Raw genomic sequence first — 18903 nt, forward strand, 5'->3', positions numbered from 1 at the left:
TCCTCTGTCTTCCCCTTCTCCTCCTGCCCCCAGTCCCTCCCAGCATCAGGGTCTTTTCCAATGAGTCAACACTTCACATGAGGTAGCCAAAGTACTGGAGCTTCAGCTTCAGCATCAGTCCTTCCAATGAACATCCAGGACTAATCTCCTTTAGGATGGACTGGTTTGTTCTCCTTGCAGTCCAAGAGACTCTCAAGAGTCTTCTCAAATACCATAGTTCAAAAGCATCAATTTTTCGGCACTCAGCTTTCTTTATAGTCCAACTCTCACATCCATACATGACCACTGGAAAAACCATAGCCTTGACCAGATGGACCTTTGTTAGCAAAGTAATGTCTCTGCTTTTTAATATGCTGTCTAGATTGGGCATCACTTTCCTTCCCAGGAGTAAGCGTCTTTTAATTTCATGGCTGCAATCACCATCTGCAGTGATTTTGGAGCCCCCAAAAATAAAGTATGACACTGTTTCCACTGTCTCCCCATCTATGTCCCATGAAGTGATGGGATCAGATGCCATGATCTTAGTTTTCTGAATGTTAAGCTTTAAGCCAACTTTTTTACTCTCCTCTTTCATCAAGAGGCTTTTTAGTTCCTCTTCACTTTCTGCCATAAGGGTGGTGTCATCTGCATATCTGAGATTATTGATATTTCTCCCAGCAATCTTGATTCCAGCTTGTGCTTCATCCAGCCCAGCGTTTCTCATGATGTACTCTGCATATAAGTTAAATAAGCAGGGTGACAATATACAGCCTTGACATACTCCTTTTCCTATTTGGAACCAGTCTGTTGTTCCATGTCCAGTTCTAACTGTTGCTTCCTGATCTGCATACAGATTTCTCAGGAGGCAGGTCAGGTGGTCTGGTATTCCCATCTCTTTCAGAATTTTCCACAGTTTATTGTGATCCACACAGTCAAAGGCTTTGCGTAATCAATAAAGCAGAAATAGATGTTTTTCTGGAATTATCTTGCTTTTTCGATGATCCAGCAGATGTTGGCAATTTGATCTCTGGTTCCTCTGCCTTTTCTAAATCCGGCTTGAACATCTGGAAGTTCATGGTTCACGTATTGCTGAAGCCTGGCTTGGAGAATTTTGAGCATTACTTTACTAGAGTGTAAGATAGTTCAATTGTGCGGTAGCTTGAGCATTCTTTGGGATTGCCTTTCTTAGTGATTGGAATGAAAACTGACCTTTTCCAGTCCTGTGGCCACTGCTGAGTTTTCCAAATTTGCTGGCATATTGAGTGCAGCACTTTCACAGCATCATCTTTTAGGATTTGAAATAGCTCAACTGGAATTCCATCACCTCCACTAGCTTTGTTTGTAGGTCTTGCATATTTCATTACATTTGCTCCTTCATTTCTTGCATACTAATGTAAATAGTACTTTTTAAAACTTCATTTTCCAAAAGTTTGTTGCTACTATATTGAAATACAATTGATTTTTATCAATCACTGGACCTAGTATCCTGAGGGCTTGCTCAATTATTAGTTCTAGTAGCCTTTTGCATATTCCTTAGGAATTTTTACATATACAATCATGTTGTCTGTACAAAGCTGGCATCATTTCTTCCTTTCCAAACACTATGCCCTTTATCCCACCTCCTTCTTCCTCCCCCTTATTTTTTCACCTTACCAAATTGGCAGTGGTCCAGTAAAATATAGTAGTAATGAGAGGGGACATGCTTGGCTTATGCGTAATTAGAGGGGACGTGGTTAGCCTCTCACCACTCAATATGATGTTAGTGGTAGATTTTTCACAGATGCCTTTATCAGACACAAGAATGTCAAGAACTGTGAAGGACAGGACTTCCATGGTGATCCAGTGGTTAAGAATACATGGGTTCCATCCCTGGTCTGGGAAGATTCCAAATACTGCAGGGCAGCTAAGCTTGTGCGCCACAGCTAGTGAGTCCGTGAGCTGCAACTATGAGCCTGCAGGATCCATAGCCTGTGCTCCCACAAAAAGAGAAGCCACCATGAGGAGTCCGTGCACTGCAACCAGAGGAGACCCCACTCGCTGAAACTAGAAAAAGCCCACGCACAGCAATGATGACCTAGCACAACCAAAAACAAATAAATGGGAAAAAAAACAAAGAACAATGGATTATTTTTTAAAAAAAATGTGAGGGATGTGAGCTTTTACAGTACTTTCATGCTAACAAGCTTGCTTGCTCCAGTTTCATGGATGCTGGCAGAAAACACGTCTCTGGGTCAGAGACAAAGGAATTTATTACTCACAGCAAGCAACATGAGCTTCACACTCAGGGTTTGGGTCTTAGTTTTCCCATGGGGTGTGCAGAGCAGCCCAGTTGAACGCTGCTTAGGAAACCCTAATATTTTATAAAGGCTGCAAGCAAATGTGTCTGACCTTTGCCCCAGAGGGAGCCATTATCTTTATTATACTGGACTGCAAACAAATCTGTCCTCCATTCTGAAGGAAGACACTTTATTTTCCACAGTTATTTACCATACATATATTTTTGAAAATATAGTCTGCAAGAAAATATTGCAATGCCTCTGCTTGCAAGACATGTGAAAGTGTGACACACCCTACTTCACCCCCATTAGGATGACTTAGGATGACTATTATAAAGGGAGAGAGGGAGAGAGGAAGAAAAGAACAAGTGTTGGAAAGGATATGGAGAAATTGGAACATCTGCAGATTGCTGTGGGAATGTAAAAGGGTGCAGCTGCTTTAGAAAACTTTATTGTGGTTCCACAAACACACACAAAAAAACCAAAACTGAACACGGAATTATCATATCATCTGGTAATTTTACTTCTAGGTGTCTACCCAAAAGAACTGAAAATAGGGATTTAAACAGATTAAACAGTACACCAATGTTCACAGCAGTGTTATGCACAAGACCCAAAAGGTAGAAACAACTGAAATGTGCATCAATAGATGAACAGGTAAACAAAAGAAAAAGGAGAAGAACAAACAAAATCCAAAGTCAGTAGAAAAAAGAAATAAAGATCATAACACAAATAAATGAAACACTAAAAACAATAGAAAATATCTAAAACTAAGATCTGGTTCTTTGGAAGAACAATACTTTCAAAAAGTAGCCTTTGAAAACATTCTGAAATTAAAACTTTCATCCTTCATCTCTATGACTCCAGCTTCGTAACACTGGAGGGGAAAGTGTATGTGTGTGGGAGTATGAAACCACCTACATCTATATTACCAAACCCCCAAAAGACAGAGAAAGCACAAAAATGTTATAAAACAACATTTATTCTGTAATACTTTATCATAGTGAATTGCATCTCTTTGGTAAAAATAAACTTTATAAACAATTTAATAATCAGAGATTAGATACAAAAACTAAACATTTGTTAAGTTGTTTTTAATATGAGCAAAGACTGGCAACTAAGAAGTGGTTCACTTGGACTGGTCATCTACTTACTGGCAGTTATAACTCAAACTCAGGGTAATTTTTATGCTACATTAGAAAAATGGATAAGGACACAATTTAATAACTCAAATTTCTTAAATCAGAAACCATTCTTAATTTTCACTTAAAAATAAATAATAGTTACAATGAATTGGCAATTACACATTTTTATACACTATTTAATGGCAACATAATACTTTAAAATTAAGCACTTAATAAGAAATGTACAACAATTTTGACAATGGCACTGGCAGTCAGATGCAAAAAAAAAAATGTGCTTTAAGAAAAAATGGCAGGTATAACATTAAAATACTTTGTTTTTCAGAAAATAAATATTTTGACTACATCTTAACGTATTGAAGCAAATTCTGTTTAAATCAAAGCTTATATAACATTTCAAACAAAAAAAAACTGTTAAATATATATATGTAAACCAGAAAGCCTCAAAGTTTCTTAATTAAATGCTATGGTCTTCACAAAAGGTTGTTAAGCTACTGTAGTATTTAAGACGATAGTCTTTACAGCTTTGTGAAGTATTCACAACCATTGCTTAAATTGCTGAGAAAGGCCTCCTGGTCTACCAAGATACACACACACACACACACACACACACACACACACACCCTCCTGGTCTACCAAGATACACACACACACACACACACACACACACACACACACACACACACACACACACACACACACACACACACACACACACACACACACACACACCCCCTCCTGGTCTACCAAGATACACACACACACACACACACACCCCTCCTGGTCTACCAAGATACACACACACACACACACCTGGTCTACCAAGATACACACACACACGCGCGCGCACACACACACACACCTGGTCTACCAAGATACACACACACACACACACCCTCCTGGTCTACCAAGATACATACACACACACACACACACACACACTCTCAACACTTTCTCTAGCTTTGAATTCATGCTAACATATATTTAACTGACCACCTAGTATGACCCTTTACACAATGCCTCAGAGAGTAGGAAAAGAAAAAAATATGTATATTCTAAACTTTATATACAAAGGAATCAAAATTAAGAGAAGCCATGCTGGTTATAAGGAGGATAGGAAAGGCTCAAAGGTGGAAAAAAGGAGGTGATCCATCAATTCATTTTCCATAATGTTTTCTTTCTCTGAATTTGAAAAGTAAAATAAAACATGAACTAATTGAGTTATATATTGCACAAATAAATTTCAAAAATATATATTCATGAAACACTGATTCTATTTGGGATGTGAAAGATGAAGATTAATTGTTAAAACTTCTACTAGGAATCTATCATAAACTGAGATTGGCTGTAACAATTTATATTGATGCGAGGCAAATTATACATTAGCCTAAGTCACAATTTTAAAAGACTGAACCTTTTCAGGATTTCCAAGTTGGTTTTTATTACAGTAAGATTTGCTAGTAATATATTCTTAGAAATAAAATTTCCAGTCCATAGGACTAGAAATGATTTCCCTTAATTGGGTGGTTATTAGCATGTTTTTGTCTCAATACACCTGAGGAATGGGATTATGTCTATGGAAGTAATAAAGGGGGGATGGTAATCAAAAAGGTTCTTCCCCTTAAAAATAACTGCCTTGGTAAATCAGAACATGGAAAGTGATACAATGAATTCTATGTAAGAATTCAATAAAGCATCCTGTAACTTCTTCCTGTTAGCATTTAGTGTGCAAGTTTATTGACTTTGCTAGTAATGAACATAACTTTTAACTTTTAAATTTGTGGTAAGAGCACATTTAGCGGGAAGGAAAATCAAGTTTAAAAGTTATTGCTATTTATATTAAGACAAAAATAACTTTAAAGATCTTTATTTGAACCGGGAATGACTTTCTCCCTTCCTTATTATCTTGATCATTTTCCTTTACTTACAAAGACTAATGATCTAATGGACAAGAATCAGAGAGAAAACATTTGTAGTACAGAATTTCAGTTAACAAAAGAAAGTGGAACCAGATCATTAAAACACTGTTAATAAGGTCTTTCCAGAGGACCACAGTAAACAGCTTAAAAATATTTTGTTATTAAAATGACTTTTATAATCTGTGTACTATTTGTGTTTGTGTGTGTCTGTGTGCCAGTCTCTCAGCTGTATTCGACTCTGCAACCCCATGGGCGGTAGCCCACCAGGCTTTTCTGTCCATAGAAATATCCAGACAAAAATAATGGAGTGGGTAGTCATTCCCTTCTCCAGAGGATCTTCCCCAGGAGTGAACCTGGGCCTCCTGCATTGAAGGCAGATTCTTTACCACTGAGCCACCAGGGAAGCCCCGTGTACTATTTATACTGTGATAAAAACAATTTAATAACTTTTGGTGTTATATTCACTGTGCAGAGTAAAAGATGTTAACTTCGGTTAGCAATTTTCTGCAGCAGATGTGATATATATGAAGAACAAAAAATTCAATACCTCATCCTGCACACTTATTATCAACAAATTGAAAGATTATTATTTTCAACAGCAGCAATTCTATTAATGTGACTAATCCAGGTTCAACTACAGTTAACATGGAAACAGGACAGACAAAGTTGTTATCCCTGGCTTAACGTCTTGCCAACTGAAAAAGACATTTTCATTATGCTTCTCATTTGACAGTTTTGCTCAAATTACAAGCTAAAAGAAAAATATGTCTTAAAAAAAAATGCTTTATCGTCATAGAAACAGCCGAAAGTAACAAACCAAAATCACAAGCTTATGTGTGTATGTGTGCATATATATATATGAAATTATCAGAAAATAAAAACAAAGTCATTGTCTATGAAACAGGATGTAGCATGAGATAAGACTGAACTTTTAGCAAGCTGCTTTTGCAATTGTAAAAAAATACATTATGAATAAGTTTAGCTTTATTAGTATCCTTTGTCCATTTTGAATGATACAGTCAAGCTATACAAATGATATGAAAAAATGTGTATCATATACGATTTGTTCAAATACTGAAAAAGGCCTTGGTCAATACACATTTGGAAGAGTAACAAAATCTTTTAGGATGGGTTTAATGGCACGTAATTACACTGCCTCCTTAAAAGGATGTAAGGCATTTTATCTCTACAGTTTTGTTAAATCCTTTAACTAAACTGGGTGCACATACAACTTTAATTCATACAAAGCTTGAATAGAATTCTTTTCCTAAATGATCTACCTTTATTTATGATGACATAAATAGCACATATTCAAATATTTATATTAGATTACACTCCATTTGTGTAATTTTCAGAATGCAGTACATTTAACAAGCCAATGAAAGATCCTCTTTTTGCAAAAGTGCCTAAATGGGACTCCATGGCTATATCCTTTCATTGGATACTTTCTCCTCAACAAAGACAGCTAGTGGCAAAATCAAAATAACGGTTGCAAAGCGCTTTGGGAAAGAATAAATGGCTCCAATCAACACTATGGAATATCTGGAAAGTTAAAAAATTTGAAAAAATAATATTCTAACAGGAATTGAAGTTCTTAGATGAAATTACATCACAAAATTGCCTTTTCTAAATCTTAGAACTTTTTGCTATCTCTTTGCTGATGTATGCAAAAGGAACTTTCTGGACATTTAGGATCTTTTCCAACTTACATTCAACTTTGTTCATGTGTCAACAAAAAATAATTAAAAACAAAAATTAAGACAAAATAAAATATTCAAATATCATCCTACTGGATTACATGTGTCAAGAGCAGAGTATGGGAGAAAGAAAGCAGCAAAATTTCTAGCTGGATCAGCAACTACAGTTAATTACAGATAGGAAAAGAAAATGAAAAAAAAGTTAAGAGTTGCCAGTTCTTACACTTGGACATATTAACAGAACAAAAGACTTCCCTACAAATTTAAGACAGAGGCTTGGGACTTTTTTTTTTTTTTTAACATAAAATTTCCAATCTTGGAGACACTTATCACAAAAATTATGCTTTTAGGATTTCACATCATATTGATGATTGGGCATGATCCTAACAGCAATTATTTAATAAAAATTCAAAAAACAAAAATATTTTGAAATAAACAAGTAATTAGCACCCCTCCCCCACCCTAAAACAAAAGTAGTCCATTATGGCTTTGATATCCCTTGTAAAGAATTAAGTAGAAGAGTATTGCCACATTTAAAAACAATTTCACACTAGTAAGTATTTCTATTTTTTCCGCTGCTTTTGATTCTGTGTCTTGGCAGTACTTATTAGGGAACCTAGACATGTACGAATACCAGCAAGGTGGAGCAGAGATCCAGCTGCCTCTTTGAGCTCCTCATCAATTTCTTGACACGCCTGTTTTCGCATCTTTTTGTCTGGCTGCCCCTTTTCAGTGGTATCTGCACAAGCCTGCGATGCATAGCCACTGTCTCCAAGTGGATCATCTTCATAATCAACGTCTGTGTCTTCTTCACTGCGAAATCCTTCACTGCCATCACTTCCTACGTGGCTACTCTTTGGGATGAATTCATACACCTCATCCACAGAAGACAGAGAAGACACACTAGACCTGGACGCACAGCGCTGTGCTGCCAAGCTACTTGCACTGTAGTTGTGGTCTTCTTTTGGATCAGTGCTGGTGGCTAAAGAATCACTCTCATGTAATCGCATAGCACTGGAATGATTAAATGCACTGCTATAACTCCTCTTTTTTTGCATTGTTGTTTTAAGAGGCAGAGGCTTCTCACCTGTGGAAAACAAAGCTTCCATCAGTAAATCAAATGCATTTGACTGCAGAAACAGGCCATTTAAAACTATTATATCACTCCTGAATAAGTGCTTCAGACTGGTGATGTTTCGTGGGTCTTTAAACTTTATGCAGACCATCATCCTGTAGGAATCAATCTAAAATATTTTTAAACCACTTAATGGTATGTCTTGACCTTCCCATGGAAAATACAATTATTTTGAGCTGCTTGCAGAAAATGCCTCAATATTAATGTGTCACTAGTTAGCTAACAATTTACTTGTTGATATTTAGGTTGTTGACAGTTTTTCACTATCACAAGTAATACTGCAATGAAAATTCTCTACATGCCTTTTCTTACACATATGGAATTTTTCTAGGAGAGATGAAAAGAAACAGAATTACTAAGTAAAAAATATATACATTTAAAATTTTAGTTGGTATTTCCAAACGGCCTTCCAAAATAGTTGTATCAATTTATATCCTACATTACATGACAACACCCAGTTCCTATACTTCACCCCTAATATTATCAATCCTTTTAATTTTTCATAATCTCATGACAAAAAGATATTATCTCAATATTGTTTCAATTTACATCTCCTTGATTTCTAGAGACGCTGTATCTTTTCAAATGTGCGCTGTCTATCTGTATACTTCCTCCTCCGAGGCCTAGCTATTCATATATTTTGTTGAACTGTTTTCTCGTTTCTTACTCACAGAACCTTTTTATATTGTGCACATATGTATACTCAACATGATTCCTTTGTCTGCTACATACAGCGAAGAAATACGTCATCCCAGTATTATGCTTGTGTTACTTTTCTTACAGGTATCTGCTGTTGTCAGAACTCTAAATAAGAGTTTGATGTTTAATTAAATTTACACAGCTTTTATGGATTTTGCACTTTGTATGTCAAAGATAGCTTTTCTCATTTCAAGGTTATAAGCATACTTTACATGTTTTCTTTTTCATAGCTTTCATTTTTACTTTTATTCATTTCTTAAAAATATTTATTTTTATTTATTTATTTGGCTGCACCAGGTCTTAGTTGCAGAACGTGGGATCTTCAGCCTTTCATTGTGGCACATGAAATCTTTTGTTGCAGCATATGGGATCTAGTTCCCTAACCAGCAACTGAACCTGGGTCCCCTGCATTGGGAGAATGGAGTCTTGCCTACTGGGCCACCAGGGACATCTCCATTTTCACTTTTAAATCTTTAAGTTTAATTTCTAAACATGCTCTTTATTTCTTCATTTCTTGGCCAATGTAACAAGAATTATCATAGCATTAACCTCAGTTTCACAACCGCTCACATAAATTAAAAGAAAATAAAACAGAAACTAAGTTATTCAGATGAAAACACAACCTACCTAGAAAGAAGTAATTTTGCCTGTAACACTGAAATATTTTGCATCCTAAATGACATTTGAAAGGTGCTCACAAAAAAGAAAAGTATGATTGCTTACATTCCAAAATTCCTTGTTCTATAGAAGTATTTAAAAGCATCATTGCAGTGGCAGCATCAATATCAGATTCTAAAAAAGGAAAAGAGTGATAATATTAATGTTCTTTATAAAAAAGAGGCTATTATAGTATATGCATGTACCCAAAGGTAACCAACATTAAGGTTTTGGTGTATTTTCTACTTAAAAAAAAAAAGTATAAGGTATATAACATATGTAATTTATACATGCACATATATATATAGATATTATATATATACATAGACACAAACACAAATAAATGTATAAAATGAGACTTATTATTTTGTAATCTACTTTTGTTCACTTAAAATTATGAACAATATAGTCTAAAGGAGAATTGGAGAGGCACTAGAGATAATGAAAGTTTTCTTCTTTCATTATCCACAATGAAAATAAGAACCTGACCTGAATTTCAATAAGGATTGCCCTTAAACAGATTAAATTAGCTAAGAACACACATAAATATTAGCACTGTCTTTAGTCATAATTACATGCAATCCTATAAGTACTACAATTATGGATATTCCATAAGAAAAATGGATTTTAATAGGCTGGTAAAATCAGCAGGTTTTATTCCAGAGGTCATTATGCTCTCATATCTACTTTTGCACTAGAAGTTCCTCTACATCTTGGCAATCTGTTAGCCTTTATAATCATAATCAAATAAAAGCAAAATGGTACAATCTAAAATGTGAAGGAAAAGTTAGAAAATGTTTACAAATTTTAGATTATAAAGGATAGGTTTAAAACAAGACTCAAAAACATTCCATTTCTGCCTCAAAGTTGGAAAATTTTTATTATCCCCAAATCTTACATTTTATTTATAATATCTAATTATAAAATTATCTTAGATAATAAAGCCATGTGGATAGTGACTTGTTTCCTTCTCATCTTGACCACAAACTCTGTAAAGGCAGGAAATGTTATGACCTTAAAAAATAGGTTTAAGTAAATCAGAAGATTGTTGCTATGAGAGAGCACATATTCTTCTCCCTTGAATAAAGTATGATCTCATTAATCAGAGTTTCTATATGTATGTCTTTCCAATTAGACTGTCAGCTCCCTTAAGGTAAGAATCATGTCTTATCCTCTATATTCCATAATACCTGGAAAAAACAGTAGTTCCCTGATAAATGAGTGAAGAATATATTGTATCTCTGCCACATCTCCTTTCTTTAGATTAAGCTGATTATCACCAAATTACTAAGCCCTTGGCATGTTCTAAGTATTATTAACTCATCTCACTCTCATAAGTTTATGATGTGGTACTATTAGTATTTCCATCTTAAAGATGAGAAAATGGACAAAGAGGGATCTCTAGGAATGATAGAGATGGGATTTAAACCTGTGCAGTCTACCTCCAGAATCCAGGCCTTCAATTTGTAATCTCATCATTTCTCAACACTTAGCAAGTATCTATAATTAGAGTAAGAAATTTTGCAGGAAATTATAGAGTATAATGGAAATTCTCTATTCTGTACTCATTCGATAAATTGAGCGTCCTATCTCACACTCCAGGCTGAAAACAAAACAGGAAAATCCCTGACTCTCAGAACACAAAGAAACACAACTTCTGAGAGATAAACATTAGGGAGAAGAAAATTGGAGGGAAGGAAGACAGAGAATGTGGGGAAAGGTAGTTGCAACTTTAAATACAGAGGTTAAGGAAGGCCTCAAGAAAAGATAATATTTGAGCAAAAACCTTAGGAAGGTGAAAGAAAGGAAACCATGAAGATATTCAAAGAAAAAGCATTTCAGGCAGGGAAAAAAAAAATCAAGTTAAAAAGAACAATCAATGATTCCCACATGCCACAGCCATAGACTCTAGTAAAACGAAGACCTCTCCAATTCCCATCTTTTAGAATGAGACTTGACTATAATAGAGTTCAGTATTCTAACATGTCTTTAAAGAAAAAAAAGCTAGTACAGCTCTAGCCCATATTGTATCTCTGTGTGAATTGGAAAAAAAGCAACTGGCCTCCAGGTGAATGCCTCTCTAAAACCAGGGCACACAGCTTGAGGACTGGGTGTGGTCCAGTCCTTCTGAAGTCAGCCCACTCACTGTCTCAGCCAGGTGTCCTTCGTGCAGGGCACAACCTGGGTGGCATTATACTAACAGAGAAACTTCTGTTCCATGAAATAATTTTATTTTCTTTTAAGAAAAAAAAAATCTACTTTGTTTTTTTAAAAAAGGGGGAATAGTGGTAAGGGAAAGAATCTAATACTGAAATGCATTATAACAAGTAAACAATACCAGGAAATTTATTAACCTTGTAAATGAAGCACCTATAAAAGATTCTTAACTTTAAAAATTAGTATATCTTTATAGTTAGTGTAGGGGCTTCTCTGGTGGCTCAGAAGCTTAAGAATCTTGCCCACAAGGCGGGTGATCGGGTTTCGATCCCTGGGTTGGAAAGATCTCTTGGAGAAGGGAAAGGCAACCCACTCCATATTCTTGCCTGGAGAATTCCACAGACAGAGGAGCCTGGAGGGTGATAGTCCATGGGGTCTCAAAGTGTCAGATACGATTAAGCAACTAACACTTTCACTTTCTGTAACAGTAGAAATGACAGGAAAACTGTTCTTTAAATACAAATTCTTGTAGGAATTTGTTACATCCAAATTAATTTGAATAGTCCAACATGAAATTACTTCTTTGCAAACGGATTTTATCTACATCTGACTTTGTCTGATTCAGAACATTCGCTAAATATGCTTCCCACAACATCTTGTCAATTAACTCAAAAAAAGTTAAACTTCACTGTTAAAAAAAGCACCAGAGAAATGATCCCATCTGGTAATCAAGAACACCTGATTATCCAATATGGTATTGGAAGTGCGGAGTCCAAACCACTGAACCACCAGGGAAGTCTCCTATCCAACACTGTAAATCAACCATACTTCAATACCACCACCACCTAATTATCAATGATTTGTCCAAAGTACATTCTTGAACTTCTTGGAACAAAAGCAACAAAACTGTGTAGATTTTACAATTCTTATTTATAGTACCAAATCAGTTTTGGTATTAAAATTAAACTTCAGACTTATTGTCATGGCTGAAAACACTATAATGTTTTTTTCATTAATAAGTATAGGGTTGGTTTGTTCAGGTTTTCCCATAATATCTTACTGAAAAATCCGAAAAAACTTTTTGGTCAACTCAATACTTTTTGCAATTTTAAAGATGGCTCTGTGTTCTTAATAAGCATACTACTAGCTATATTATCTAACATATTCAGTTTATGAAGGATGAAAATTTCATTTTTATAAAGTCTTTTGTATATATTTTCTCTGACACTATTTAGGTTAATCCAATAATTCACTTCCAGCTTAAAGTCATTTGTCATTAGAGCCACGAGAGCCATCCAGTGAGTTAATAATAACAACAATGACCTGTTAAAAGTCACATTAAGCAGTATTATATAGTTCCCTTTTCATCCTTCATAGATCTGACTAGAGTTCAAAATATGCTACTGATTTAATAACTGGTTCAATAAATCTGTCAAAACTGTTAACTTATGCTTCTTAGTTTATACTTTCTTAGCCTTGATGCTAAGAAATGATTAACAGTAATTGAGAGAGAACTAAAGACATCAGTTTTAACTATGCGAAAGTAAGAGTTATAATAAGACAAACAAGTTTCTATTACCTGATTCTCAGTCCATTTGCTTAAGGAATGATATGAGAACCACAGCGGCAGAATTTAAATGACTATAAGCCAAGTATTAACTATAGCAGGATTTATTGCCTCTATCAAAACCAGTACACACATTAACAGAGTATCCAAACAAGGAAGCTGTTTCTCATGATTCTTAAAAGTAGGAGAGCGATTTCAATAAATTACTAGTACGTGAAGCTGTTTGGACTACCAGTTTACTTTCATTTTAATTAAGATACAAATTATGCTAATTTGTAAACTTAAATTTGAACTTAGATTTGCATTTAGTTCCTACCTTCATCATTAACTATCTGAATTTTATATTTGCTTGTAATATGCTACATATACTTTAGTGCTTAAGTATAAATACTAAAATTTACTAATTAGAATATGGTTCCATTTTTGTCTTCTTTGTTCACTGATGCATCCTTAGTGCCTAGAACAGTGACTAGCACACAAGTGCACTCAATAAATTTTTCAACACATGAATTTACTACAAACCCACACCAAATCAAAATATTGACCAAAAAAGGTTTTGTTCTGCTATCTCAGTATGAGATTTCTCTGCCTCCTGCTGCCTGTTATACAATACTGTAACATTGCTATTGGCCAGATGAGCAAAACAGAGACTTTAAAAAGGATAATTCTATGAAGTAACAGATGAATTTTATATTCGATTCTACTATTATTTTCTTGGGCTCCAAAATCACTGTGGACAGTGACTGCAGCCATGAAATTAAAAGACATTTGCTCCATGGAAGAAAAGCTATGACAAATCTAGACAGCCTATTAAAAAGCAGAGACATTACTTTGTTGACAAAGGTCCATATAGTCAAAGCTATGGTTTTTCCAGTAGTCATGTACCGATGTGAGAGTTGGACCATAAAGAAGGCTGAGTGCTGAAGAACTGATGCTTTCAAACTGTGATGTTGGAGAAGACTCGTGAGAATCCCTTGGACAGCAAGGAGATCAAACCAGTCAATCCTAAAGGAAATCAGTCCTGAATTTTCACTGGAAGGACTGATGCTGAAGCTAAAGCTCCAATACTCTGGCCACCTGATGTGAAGAACTGACTCATTGGAGAAGACTCTGATGCTCGGAAATACTGAAGGCAGGAAGAGAAGGGGATGCCAGAGGATGAGATGGTTGGATGGCATCACTGACTCAATGAACATGAATTTGGGCAAACTCTGAGAGATGGTGAAGGACAGGGAAGCCTGGCATGTAGTAGTCCATGGGGTTGCAAAGAGTCAGATATGACTGAGTAACTGAATAACAACAACAAAGTTGGAGCCAACATTGAAATTTCAGTGATATTTACAAAACACAAAACTGACAATGCCAACTTATTCTTTAAAGACCTTCAGTAGTTCCCCTAACTCCTCATATCTGGTAGGAGTGCAGGCTCTGAAATCAGAGTTCCTTCTATACCATTTACTAGTTGTGTAACCTTAAGAAAATTACTTAATCTCTCCAAAGTTCAATTTCCTTATTTGTAAAAGGGGGTAACAAAACCTCAAAGAGTTGTTGTAAGGATTAAGTGAAATAATGCAAGCAAAACACCACAGTCAGGAACTCAATGTAAACTGATGTTACAGTTACAGGAAGAAGTTCCAACTCATTATGCTAAAGAAGCTCTCCTTGATTTGGCTAATGCCTGCTTAAACTTTTTCATTTGCCTTGCCCATGCTAAATGATCACATCTATAGCTACAGGACCAAGGCTACTTAGTCTTCTATGCTCTTAGGTTTCAGCCATGCTTACCAACCCACAGTTCCTAGCAACTGTCCCAGACCAAATCTCTAACCAAGGTTAAGTATCCCTCAACTTTTGAGGCCCAGAGCTCAGGCATTACACTTTCTTCTCCAAGAGGCCTTTCCCAACCTACCTCTAAGCTTAATTTGCCACCCACTTCCTTTTCTCCCAGTATATTCTGTATAATTCAAATCAATTAAACAAGAATTAATTCTTTAATTAAACTGTATATTTTCTAAGACTAGGGCCTGGGTCTCTTTCTGCATATTCCAAGGCACCCAGAGTTCAGTGATTAGCACAATGGATGAATTCAACAAGTACTTGAATGTTTAATCAATTTATTGCTGTATTTTTCAAACTCTTCCCTAGAAATAATATCAAGAGTTAAGAAAAAGCAAATTTTGTCAGAATCTACGCATATGTGGTAAATCAATCTGATTTAAATATAAAATTTCTTCAAGTTTTTGTGTGGTACAGTATTTCATTTTTCTCCTAAAACTTATGAGAGATGATGGATAATACATATAACTCATTAGATGAAGAAGTACCTATGCTCTCCTTGTGGAAGCTGATCCCCAAAGGAAGGAGAATTCAGATGGAATAGAACAAGAACAAGAAGAAATTCTAAATAAACCCCAGAATTCACGAGAGAAAAAGTTCTCAAAATGTGCATATGAGCTAATGCTTAAAAGACTAAGGGTCAGAATTTACTGAAGTAATGAAAAAGGAAGTTTCAGCAATACCTAAACATAAAGAGAGCACATTTACTCATGTAGGTAACAGGAAAATGGGTACTTGATATATGTTCAATCACAACATTATCTGAAGCAGACTCCTAGTTCCATTAACTTCTTTGCAGAGTTCTCTTAAGCTTTTCACACTCTTTGCCTCCGTTATTTTACAGACGATCATATGTTTCCCAGGTTTGGCTTAGTGTAGTTTTAAAGAGCCAAAATGTCTATGATACACAGAAAGGCTTTTCATCTGATAATTTTTATATTTATAGGTCAGAGTTAACATCTGCAAGCTCCAAAGCAGCAATGTGAGGAAAACTTATGTTAGTATATCACTAACCTATAATATTAACTATGAGTAGAGGAAAAAACAACTAATTCAAAATTTTGATCTACTTTTTAAAAGTCAACCAAGTTCAAAAGTTAGCTTTTGAAAGCTTATTGCTTTCAAATTATAGTTCTTTACACTTATCTATAAAAGAATTATGTAAAACCATCCCTAACTCAAAGGCCATAACAAAACGAGTGGCAGGCCAGATTTCGCCCATGGGCCATAGTCTGTCAACTATTCTAGTCCGACAGACTTGAAAAGGTAATTCGGTACTTATCGCATTACTAAGAAATATTTCCCTATTTTCAAGGAAAAGTATACAATAAAAGGAAGTAAAAACAGGGATATAAAACAGTATACACAGTATAATCCAAGTACTTGGAGAAAAAGTGTGTTTGGGAGGTGGGGGGGGTGGTATGTGCATGTATGGGCAGGCATGCAAACATATCTACTCTTGTGTAAGACATAAAAAGGACCAAAGCAATTATATTAAAAATGTTAACAGCAGAGGGGCAAGATAGATTGAGTAGGGGATTAAGAGGTATACACTACTATGTAAAAAAATAACTAAGCTTCAAGAATACACTGTACAACACATGGAATACAGTCGATATTTTATAACTATAAATGGGGTATAACCTTAAAAACTGTGAATAACTATGTTGTATACCTGAAACATACAATATTGTACATCCACTATAGCCCAATTAAAAAGTTAACAGCAAATAAAGGGTAAGTTTTAGTTTCTTTTTTATAAATGTTTTTCTATTTTCTAAACCTTCTATAATGAACATGCAATACTTTTACAATTAAAAAACAATTAAATAAAAATTCTGATTTTAACCTGAGTTCTTCTGATTTAAAATACTAATCTTTCACATACCTTTGAGAGTTCGCACCTGGCTCTGCTTGAATACAGAGCTTAAGTAGTGAGGTGATAAAGAACCACTAAAAAGAGATAAGACAAGCACACTTATTTAAAAAAAAATCCTTATTTCACATTTTATAAAACTTAGTTACAAATACAACTAGTTTGTACAATAAAAAACAGTTTTTACCTTGTTTTCTTTGCTAATACTATTCAGTTTAGCAAGAGTCTGCCAAAGCAGAAAGAGCATAAGATCCAAGTTTAAATCACAACTATTTGGGCGTTCTTAGGCAAAATAATTAACCCCTTAGTTTCTTCATCTGTAAAACAGGAATAATTAAAACTCCCACATAGGGTTGTTGTGATAATTAAATAAGAACATTAAATTTAAAATGCCCAGAACAACGGACAATACATAATAGTTACTGTTTGATTCTACACTGGATGCCTAAGTTTGATAAAATATTAATATAGGTGTTACTACAGAAATGAAAATGTTTATCAAAACAATGTTTAAAGAAGACTGTATGGTGATGACAAAAAAAAAAAAATAAGTTCCTGATTTAATTAAAAATATCAATTACAAATTAAAATTTTGATATTTATGAAAAAGAGACCAGCAGTTTCTTTTTTTAAATTTCAAAAATTTTAAAATATTTTTAGAACAAACCTTCCTCTTCTTTGGAATTTGTGATAGTATTTTAAAAAAAATCTGTTTGGCTAACTAAATTAAAAGTCTATTTCTTAGTGACAGTTTCACATACACTATAGTTCATTCTCTTCCTCAGACTTAACCAATTATGGCATGAAAGGGCTACACAAAGGCATGTCAGATGGAACTGTCATTTTGTCAAACAATAATAAAGAGAAAATGTTTCCAAAAATATTTTAAAGTCAAAGATTACAACCTCTATGCTACTGTTTATCTACCTGGTTTTAAACCACAAAATCATCTTTATTTAACATTTAAACATATAAAAAATGAAAACATGAAAATGTATCATATCAAAGGCACAGGAGAGTGTATTTCTGATGGTATACAAAAAAAAGTGTGCTAATTCTCCCATTTAACTTTTAATAAAAAACAGCACTGCTAAATAAAACATACAAGCAGTACCAGCAGAACTTACCATTAGTTCCCAACTGCTGTTCTTTTAAACTAGGACATCTCATAAGCACCAACACTAAGGAAAGTATCAGCTCCCAAACAATGAGAATATAAACTCTGATAACATTTTTTTGGAGTTTCATTTCATAAGGATAAACTAGTTCTTGTTACAATCATCCTTCTAATCTACTAATATGGTAAATAAGCTTAAAATCTCAATAAGTATGTATGTATATATATTGCTGAAATTTCAACTTTAGGCTAATTTTTTAAACTGTATCAGCTACAAACACTCCTCTAAAAGTTATATAAAAATACTTTAATTCCTTAAACACTACATGAAATGTTGGTAACTGCTGCAAATGGGAGTTCAGGCTTCTACTTTTGTGTATGTTTCAAATTTTTCATTTATTATTTTACTAAAAAGCTTTAAAAAACTTTTTATAGACTACCCTTTAAAAGTATTTTGACAAAACTGTCATTTTCAACTCAAATGAATATATATAATAGAATTTAAAAATAAAGATTCTGAAGGCTTCTTTCAAAGGCAATAGTCAGATTTAAAGTCATCATTTTCAGATTCGACTTAAAATGGGAAAGCTATAAGATCAATTTAATGATTACTGAGTTAGAAAACAAAAGCCAAGGAAAAGCATATTTGCCAACAGAAACAAATCAAATAAAAATCCAAAGCATTATTTTACTTGACATTTAAAAATTTGAGACTTAAATATTAAACATGCTGTGAAGGAAAAAAAATCTTAAACTAGAAAAACGAACGTAAGTGTATATATAAAAATGCTGCGATGACAAAAAACGACCTTATTTAAACAATCTTAAACATACGACCACTTTCTT

The 18903-nt window shown here is 34.4% G+C and overlaps 1 protein-coding gene and 1 long non-coding RNA gene across 5 annotated transcripts in view; both read right to left on the reverse strand.

Moving 5' to 3' along the window:
- Positions 1–3219: 3219 nt before the first annotated feature.
- LOC122703661 lies at positions 3220–4167 on the reverse strand. Its single transcript, XR_006343556.1, has 2 exons — positions 4130–4167; positions 3220–4029 (listed from the first exon to the last, which is right to left on the reverse strand). It is a non-coding gene; the product is annotated as an uncharacterized LOC122703661 (long non-coding RNA).
- A 2687-nt stretch (positions 4168–6854) lies between these two features.
- Positions 6855–18903, reverse strand: part of FOXN2 (forkhead box N2) — a 54629-nt gene continuing 42580 nt past the window's right edge. For all 4 annotated transcript variants that reach the window (XM_043918071.1, XM_043918068.1, XM_043918069.1 and 1 more), the window contains 3 exons: positions 16953–17017; positions 9571–9639; positions 6855–8100 (listed from right to left, as the gene is read on the reverse strand). In XM_043918071.1, the coding sequence (XP_043774006.1) occupies positions 7577–8100; positions 9571–9639; positions 16953–17017 (658 nt within the window). In that variant the 3' untranslated portion in view covers positions 6855–7576. The remainder of the gene's footprint in view (positions 8101–9570; positions 9640–16952; positions 17018–18903) is intronic.

Source organism: Cervus elaphus, chromosome 11 (assembly GCF_910594005.1).
Source record: "Cervus elaphus chromosome 11, mCerEla1.1, whole genome shotgun sequence".
Taxonomy (NCBI): Eukaryota; Metazoa; Chordata; class Mammalia; order Artiodactyla; family Cervidae; genus Cervus; species Cervus elaphus.